This window comes from Macadamia integrifolia, chromosome 6 (assembly GCF_013358625.1).
Source record: "Macadamia integrifolia cultivar HAES 741 chromosome 6, SCU_Mint_v3, whole genome shotgun sequence".
In the NCBI taxonomy this organism is placed as follows: Eukaryota; Viridiplantae; Streptophyta; class Magnoliopsida; order Proteales; family Proteaceae; genus Macadamia; species Macadamia integrifolia.
The window spans coordinates 40,274,987-40,284,456 of NC_056562.1; the positions used below are offsets into that span (position 1 = coordinate 40,274,987).

At 38.5% G+C, this 9,470-nt stretch overlaps 1 protein-coding gene across 1 annotated transcript; it reads left to right on the top strand.

The window, feature by feature from the left end:
- Positions 1-5,767: 5,767 nt before the first annotated feature.
- On the top strand, positions 5,768-6,784 carry LOC122082300 (G-type lectin S-receptor-like serine/threonine-protein kinase At2g19130). Its single transcript, XM_042649759.1, has 2 exons — positions 5,768-6,357; positions 6,442-6,784. The coding sequence occupies exons 1-2, from the start codon at positions 5,768-5,770 to the stop codon at positions 6,782-6,784; spliced, it is 933 nt and encodes a 310-aa protein (XP_042505693.1).
- Positions 6,785-9,470: the final 2,686 nt, after the last annotated feature.

A 9,470-nucleotide genomic window follows, 5' to 3' on the forward strand; every position in this document is an offset into this window, starting at 1 on the left:
CCCTCCTAGCCATAGAACCATCATTTTATTGTTTTTATTTTAATTGCCTCCCTTTCCCTAAAGCCAAGTAGAGTAACCCTTGTAAAGTGACTCTCTGGTCAAGTAGGGAAGCTCATATTATGATGCATCCCTCGGGCTAAGTAGAGAAACCTACTTGTGAGTCTCTCTCTAGCTTTATCCCCTTTCTTTTACTTTATTTTATTTCAGCATTTTTTTTCCTTTATTTATTTTTTTTTTTAATTGCGTGGGTTGTTTATTTTCAGTTATTTATTTATTTAATTTTAATTGCGTGGCTTGCGTCTTTAAATTCTTAGATGACGAATGGTTAGGACGTTATTTTAGATACATATGTTTAGAACGGTAATTAGAATTAGATCACAACCATTAATCGGTTCACTTTCGCATTATTAAAAGAAATAAAAAAATAAAGTGGCTGCTCTCCTTGTGTTCGACCCGTAGCTACATTGATCCGTACGCTTGCAATTACATTTTAAATCTCAAACAGTGACCTAATAAATCACTTCCAGATTAATTAATTTATTTATTTTTATTTATTTTTTAACTTATAGAATTTGAGAATAAAATGAGAGACGATCAAAAGAAAGTTGCAATTCGTCAACAAGATCACTATAGTTTCCTAGGGTCATCTTCCCATCAAGTATTTGGGCCTCCCCCTCTCAGCCTCTAAATTTATGACTCTCCACTGTATGCCCATCCTTGTTGCTGGTAGGAAGAAGCTATCCAATATAATAATGTCCAAGAAAGAAGCTATCCAATATAATAATGTCTTATCTTGCATTAAGTTTTTTTTTTATCCAATATATGTTTAATCACTAGACCCCTACATAAGCACCAAATTTGGGTGTCATGTGTGCAACTTTTAATATTTTCTCCCCCCATATTATTTTTTTGGGTAGATTAATATATTCAATGAAGCCCCGGAACTCTTTTCCTTAAAGAATAGAAAAAATAATTAAATACAGAAAAAAAAAATTAGAAATTGATGAAGAACACAAAGGCCTATCCAAGCTATAGAGGAAATTCAAAGAAGAAACAAAAAGAAAGAGAAAACTCATAACAACCAGGCGCCACATCCAACTCCAAGAAGACCAAAATTATAAAACCATTCCTTGATCAACAAGGCTCTGAGGAAGAAGAGTCAGAGTCTTAACTGGGATTCAAGCGAAGGATCTAAGATACTTTCTCCAGGAGATTAGGAGGATAAGACTTTAAAGAATCTTGAATAGCCTTTTGCTAATCTTTCCAAATATGATTGGAATTCTGAGTCTCATAGGACAACCTACCATCACAAATTGTTGGAATCCAAGTATTGCCGAAAATGGAAATAGAGAGCCCATTTCCAATCTTCCCAAGGAGCCCATAATTAAGAATTTCCTTCCCCTTAACAATGCTCCACCAAACCCAAAAAGAGATAGGACGACAAGGAGCCTCCAAGAAACCACAACTAGAAAAATACTAACCTATATCAGTAGATATACATTGCATAATCCACTCTACCAAAAACTTCACTAAAGCTCATTCTCGAAAAACATTTGCCACAAAAAAAACACCATTCAACTCTATCATATCAGAAAAGGGCCTACATAATTATTCCTGCCCCCAAAAAAAATTGGCCGGCATGCCATCTAAGCCTGGCACCTTAAAGGCTGTTTGGAAGACCGAACGTTTGATCTCTATATCAGAAAAAGGCCTAGACAATTCTAAATAGGCAATACATATGATGGATAGATATAGGCAGTTTGAGTCTCACTGGGGTTGAGAGTAAACATGTGTTAAAGCATGAATCCAGAAGTTCACAAACAACAATATCGAAAAACTCATCATTATCCCAACTTAATGGATTGGTTACATGGCTTCATATAAAACAAATAGACCCAAAAAAAGAAAAAAAAGACGCAAAAAGATGAGACTAAGGAGAAAAAAACACATTCCAAAAAATCAAGAAAATCTTAACTAAATGAGATCGACTACGTGGATCCTTACCCTCGAAAAGTTAAAGTAATATCGACACAAAAAGGTTTAAAGAAAAAAAAAAATATATATTATATATATTATTACAGTTACACAAATAGAGAATTAAGTCCCCTCCCCCACACCCCACCCCCCCCCACCGCCCACCCCCAAAAAAAAATAAAAAAATAAAAAAATAAAAAAATAAAAAAATAAAAAAATAAAAAAATAAAAAAATAAAAAATAAAAAATCCCAAGACAATCCACTTATATATGCCCATTGCTCCATACTCAGCCACTCAGCTTGATGGAACTGATCATTGTGATGTGCATGTTCGATCTGCAACCACTAACTAAGACAATGAAAATCTCAAATAATAAATAAGCAAGAAAAAAAAAATGCAACTTTCAATGAAAAGCAAGGAGATGAGTATTTCTAAGGCTAGTACTTCTATAACTACTAAATAAATAATATACCAGTTAATTAAGAGGTAAATATATCTCATTGGTTAGAACCTGAAAGCTAACATATTTTTTACATTATGAATCTATAGAAACACAACCCTAAAACGATGCAGAAGATAATGAAAAAACAAGAACAAACAATACACACAGATTTACGAGGTTTGGCAAGATTGCCTACGTCCTCGATGAGATGAGATCCTACTTCACTATCAATGGAGAATAGGGTCACAGCGCTCGTCCCTCACACCTCTCAGTATTGCTTGCATTACAGAGAAAGAAAACCTCGCTACAAATATATGGCGAAAAAACCCTAATACGGAAAGTACAAAACTGTCCTCAAATAAAAAATTCAAGCCGAGGGCTATGCCCCATACACCCCCGCTATGCAAGGGGGGCCAGAGGCCCCCTTGCAACCCCCATGGCCCGCTAACCGGCTAGCGGGACTGCCATCCTTCCTGTCGAGTTTTAAACCCTTGGATTAAATTGTGACGAAATACAAGATATCGTACACCAACAGAACCAAGGGTTTAAAACAATTCAAATCAACCAAATTCCCAGTCATAATATGTGGGACCAAGTCCTTAAAAACCGCTGGTCACTCTAATCAAAAGCCCAAAAATAAAATCTTAGGTTGCAGGAACTAAAAAATTTGCCTTTAGTAGCCAATGTATGTGACATGTCCTTAAGTTTTTACCCAAAAAAAAAAAAATGTGACATGTCCTTAAGTTAGGTAACAGATAAGCATCAGAATAAAATGTTATTGTTAATACCCAGAGAATAATAACATAAGAGAAGCTTTTTGTAAGACATATAGCTTAACTCTCATTATCAACTAAAAGTGTACTCACTTCTGACCTACAAAACATAATATAATAGCTTTATTTTTCTTCTTATCAATATATATATATATATATATATATATATCATAAGAGAAGCAGTTAAGATGCAGAATGTCACACCAAGTCAAGCGCTTTGATGAAGCAAGAACCCAAAGCTAAAATAAAAAAAGAGTTATTTTCAGTCATAATTTATTTGGTGACCATAAGTTCTCCACAAGAGTTGAAACAAGCTAGATGTGTATTCAAAAAAAAAAAAAAAAAAAAAATTATTTGGTGAAGTCCAAATTAGAAAATCACTACAGGGAAAAAAATGTTCTTTTCAGTGATGATGGTGCTACACTTCTAAAACCATAAAAGATAGCAAAAACCTAGGCAAAAAGAAATAAATTTAGCCAGTAAAAAGGCATACAGGTTTGGATCTAACAGAAGAAATATCAACACTGTTGTTCACTTGATCATAGTGTTATCTGGTGGAACATCTTCTGCGACAAGGAGCATGTGAAAAAAATAAATAAATAAATGAAGAAGAAATCAATAATGAATTATATCTATGTTGAATTTTCATTATTCCAACATCAAACAAAGCAGGCAATCACTAGAAGATAATATGGTTGTAGATTTTATATGTACCACATTAAATTGGAATGAACAAAATAACTCATTGATAATGAGAAAGTACACATGAAGCATTTAATATTACTTTTCTCTATGTTGCTTTTTCATATGCTTCCTCCTCTGCTCAGATCTCTTGGCCTCAGACTCATCTTTCTTCGTGACTATAGATTTTGGGTTTGAGATCCAAACTCTCACTGATAGATCCCAGCAGATTTAGAAGCTCTCCTTTCAATAAGAATGCAGAAATATGGATGACCTTTATCGAAACAGAGTACCATCTTTGCAAACAAATGTAACAAGTTGTATAGCCAAAACTGTTAACCAAACGAAAAAGTTGTATACCCAAAGTACAATTAAGTATTGCAATGAAAAAACTCCCTCTTCACCTTCCACCCCATTAGTAGTACAATCATGCATCCCAATTCTTCTTTTGATAGGCTGGGCTTTCAAAATAAGTCAACTTCATTTTTATATTCGGTCACAGGGGTGAGAGACCACTGCAGATGAAGAATCCCATTGCCAGAGCAAACGAAAGAAAACTTCATTTTTATATTCGTTCACAGGGGTGAGAGACCACTACAGATGAAGAACCCCATTACCAGAGCAAACAAAAGATGAAAAAACCCACTCCCATGCTATTACATATTTCCTCCAGATTCAAGTGCCTTGGAGATGCTTCCAAAATTCAGTTGCTCCTTTGACTACTTCAAATCTTGAATTACAGTAAGAGGTGGTAATTCATTCTTCTCATGAAGATGATACTTCTATCTCATCCTCTTCTTTTTTATTGAAAATTTCAGTTTTGATTTTCCCGTCAGGGGTTGTGCACAAATGGGTATCACCCAAAGTTCATGGTTCTTCCTCTTTGTTATGTTCTATTTCTTCTCTCTCAATACCCTTCTTTCTAATGGAGCTAGCACCATCTCTGCGGGTGATTCTATATCAGAAGACCAGACTATTATCTCTGAACCAGCTGGGACCTTCGAATTGGGCTTCTTCGCTACAGGTAATAAATCTCAGAACTACAACATTGGCATATGGTACAGAAAGATCTCCGAAGGGACAGTCGTTTGGGAAGCAAACAGAGATAAACCCATCTCTGACAAGTCTTCTTCCCAACTGAAACTCCTAGAGGATGGAAATCTAGTTCTCCTCGACTCATCCAAAACCCAAATTTGGTCTACCAATTTGATATCCTTAACCTCGAATTCAACTGAGGCAGTGCGTCTTGACTCTGGGAATCAGGTTTTGAGACACAAACAAAACTCCTCTGCTTTCATTTGGCAGAGTTTTGATCACCAAACTAATACTTGGTTACCTGGTGGGAAGCTTGGGTGGAATAAACTCACCAATACTTCAGATATTCTTACTTCATGGAAGAATTAAAAGGATCCTGCCATGGGGATCTTCTCTCATGAGCAGGACCCCGCCGGAAGCACTCAGTATTTTCTAGTGTGGAATAAGTCTCGAAGGTACTGGACTAGTAGGTATTGGAATGGGCATAATTTCGGCACAGTTCCTCAGGAGAATGAAAATAATTACTTCTACTACAACTATGTATATAATACTTCTTTCATCACTAGATTTGTGATGGATGTACCGGGGCAGACAAAGCAATTTGTACGGCTGGATGGTGTTGGCTGGAATTTATTTTATTCTCAGCCAAGCAAGATATACGATGTTTATGCTCTCTCTGGGGCTTTTGGGACCTGCCATGAGCAGAAATTTCCCTTCTGCAAATGTTTGCAAGGTTTTAGGCCATGCTCGACAACAGATTATAATAATCTGAGCAATTGGTCTGGTGTTGTGTGAGGAGAGCCCCTTTATTTTGTGGATACAATGTTTCTACAAATGGGGAGAAAGATGGATTCTTGTCCATGCCCGATATGAGATTGCCTGTAAATCCACATTCTTTGGAGATTGAGAGTGCCCAAGCATGTGAATTGGCTTGCCTGAATAACTGTTCTTGCATGGCTTATGCATATGATGGTGGGTGTTCAGTATGGGAAGGAGATCTCTTGACTCTGCAACAATTCTCACAAAGTGATAGTGGTGGAGGAAATCTATTTCTCAAACTTTCTGCTTCCGAGCTTTCAAGTTCTGGAAGTAAGAAGGGGTCACTTATAGATGCTACTGTTGGTGTTATTTTAGGGGTTGTACTGCTCTTGGGATCTGTTATATCGCTATTCTGGTGGTGGTGGAGAAGGAACGTATTTGGACCTTTAAATCAAACTGGTGGTTTTTTTGTTCAGTTTTCATATAGAAACTTACAAATTGCAACCAAGAACTTCTCCACACAGATAGGAAGTGGAGGATTTGGTTGTGTCTTTATAGGGACATTGCCTGATTCGACTGTTGTAGCTGTGAAGAAACTTTTTGAAGGCCTCAATCGAGGAGAAAAGCAGTTCCGATCTGAAGTAAGCACGATTGGGATGATTCAGCACATTAACCTCATTCGCCTACATGGGTTCTGCTGTTAAGGTACTAAAAGGTTGTTGGTCTATGATTTAATGCCAAAGGGCTCTTTAGATTCCTATTTGTTTCATGATAGAAAAGACTTGGAGATTTCAGATTGGAAAACAAGATACCAAATCGCTTGTGGAACAGCAAGAGGACTAACTTATCTACATCAGAAATGCAGAGACTGCATCATACATTTTGACATCAAACCTGAGAATTTAGACCCAGAATTCTGTCCCAAGGTGGCAGACTTTGGCATGGCAAAGCTTGTTGGCAGGGAATTTAGTCGGGTGTTAACAATCATGAGAGGTACAATTGGATACCTTGCACCCGAATGGATTTCAGGTGCAGCAATCACAGCCAAAGCTGATGTTTACAGCTATGGTATGATGCTGTTCGAGCTTATATCGGGGAGGAGAAACTCTGATCTGTAGAAACGCAGTCCTAAAACGATGCAGAAGATAATGGAAAAATAAACAAACAATGCACACGGATTTTACGAGGTTCGACAATGTTGCCTACGTCCCCGGTGAGATGAGATCCTGCTTCACTATCAATGGAGAATAGGGTTACAGCGCTCGTCCTCACACCTCTCAGTATTGCTTGCATTACAGAGAAAGAAACCCTCGCTACAAATATATAGCAAGAAAAAACCCTAATCCGAATTAAACTACAATTGCCACCCTAATCCGGATTAAATTACAATTGCCCTCAAATAAAAAATTCGAGCGGGGGGCTGCGCCCCCCTACACCCCCTGCTATGCAGGGGGGCCTCCTGCCTCCCTTGCAACCCCCACGGCTAGCGGGATCGCCGTCCTGACTGTCTAGGTGCTGCACCAGTACTCCCTGGATTAAACTGCGACGGAATACAAGACATCATACACCAACAATCTCCACCTTGGCTTGAATTCTGTCGAGCCTCTTGTAAAGATAATTTGTAGACGTCTTCATCATTGTACCTCATTAGAGGCACAAACCCGCACCTGTTTGGTGCGTCCCTCATCTTCAACAATGAGTAATATTAATCAAGTCCAAACAGGACTCGAACTTCTCTGTAGTAACTGGCTTTGTAAACATATCTGCAGGATTGAGATCTGTATGAATTTTTCTCAAGTGAATACTGCCTTCTGACACAAGCTCCCTGATCTTGTGAAATCTCACATCAATATGCTTTGTCCTTGCATGAAACACTTGATTCTTTGCAAGATGTATGGCACTCTGACTGTCACAATGTAACACTGCACCTCCTTGCTCCAACCCCAACTCACGAACTAGTCCAGCCAACCAGACTCCTTCCTTGGCAGCCTCAACTGCTGCCATGTACTCTGCCTCTGTAGTGGACAATGCAATTGTAGACTGAAGCATCGCCCTCCATGATATAGGTCTACCAGCCAATGTAAACACATACCCTGTAGTAGACCTCCTCTTATCTAAATCACCGGCATAGTCATAATCAACATAACCTACCAATTCTGTAGAACTTCCCTTGCCACTGAATATAACACCTATATCTTTAGTCTTGCTCAAGTATCTGAAGATCCACTTAATTGCATTCCAATGCTCCTTCCCTGGATTACTCATGTATCTGCTAACAACACTGACTGCATGAGACAAATCCGGTCTACTACAAACCATAGCATACATGAGACTCCCAACAGCGCTAGCATAAGGGACTTGAGACATCTGCTCCACCTCCTCATGTGTTGTAGGGCATTCCCTTTCAGATAACTTGAAGTGGCCAGCTAACGGAGTGCTAACCGGCTTGGCCTTTTTTATATTGAAACGCTCTAGCACCTTTTCAATATACCTCTTCTGAGTTACCCAAAGTTTACCTGCATTTCTATCTCTAAGGATTTCCATGCCAAGGATCTTCTTAGCGGCACCAAGATCCTTCATCTCAAATTCAGCACTCAATAAAGACTTCAAAGAGACTATATCATGTTTGTTCTTTGCAGCAATGAGCATGTCATCAACATAAAGCATCAACAAAATAATGGAATTATCATTTGACACTTTATAATAAACACAACTATCATACTCACTTCTTGTGTAGCCAATCTTCATCATGTGAGAATCAAAGCGCTTGTACCACTGCCTAGGAGATTGCTTAAGGCCATAAAGCGACCTCTTAAGCAGACAAACATGGTCTTCCTTTCCCTGCACCTTGAAACCTTCAGGCTGCTCCATGTAAATCTGTTCCTCCAAGTCACCATGAAGAAATGCAGTTTTGACATCAAGTTGTTCAAGCTCTAAATCATAGATGGCCACCAAAGCAAGTAGTAGCCTGATCGAAGTGTGTTTCACCACCGGAGAAAATATTTCATTGTAGTCTATCCCCTCCTTCTGTGCATAGCCCTTGGCTACAAGTCTAGCCTTATACCTTTCACGCTCCTTCTCAGATGCTGCCTCTTTCTTACGAAAGACCCATTTACACCCAATGATTTTTCTTCCCTTGGGTTTTTCCACAATCTCCCAAGTCTTGTTCTTCTATAGAGATTCCATTTCCTCCATCATAGCTATCATCCATTTATCATGCTGTGCATCACTCATAGCATCATGGTAGGAAGATGGATCACCTGTACCTACAGTGAGGGCATAGGCAACCATGTCCTCAAACCCGTATCTCATAGGTGCTTTGTGAGTACGCTTCCCTTTACCCTTTGCCACAGTATAGGGAACTTCTACTGCTTCCTGTTGTCCTGGTAAGTCACTTGATGACTCATTCTCTCTTGTTGTTTCTAACTCACCTAACTCCACCTGCACAGTAGAACCTTCTTTATTTTCATCAACTGCTTGTGAATTGTAATTTGACTTCACTATATGAGACTCATCAAACACAACATCTCTGCTAACCACAACTTTCTGTGAACTTGAATCCCTTTACACCTTTCTTAAAACCAAGAAAGATACATTTCTTAGACTTTGAGTCTAACTTGGAACGCTGCTCACTCTCAACATGCACATAGGCTGGACAACCAAATATTTTTAGAATAGAATAATCTACTGGTTTTCCTGTCCATACCTCTTCAGGAATTTTACAATCAATCGCCTTTGATGGAGACATATTGATGAGGAAACATGCCATGTTCACTGCTTCTGCCTAAAATTTCTTGCTCAACC

What these genes read in the sequence shown, in the direction of transcription:
- LOC122082300 (XM_042649759.1), top strand. Translation starts at nt 5,768, where the DNA reads ATGCCCGATATGAGATTGCCTGTAAATCCACATTCTTTGGAGATTGAG. An exon ending in AACCTCATTCGCCTACATGG is followed by an intron (nt 6,358 to 6,441) that starts GTTCTGCTGTTA and finishes GTTTCATGATAG; the next exon opens with AAAAGACTTGGAGATTTCAG.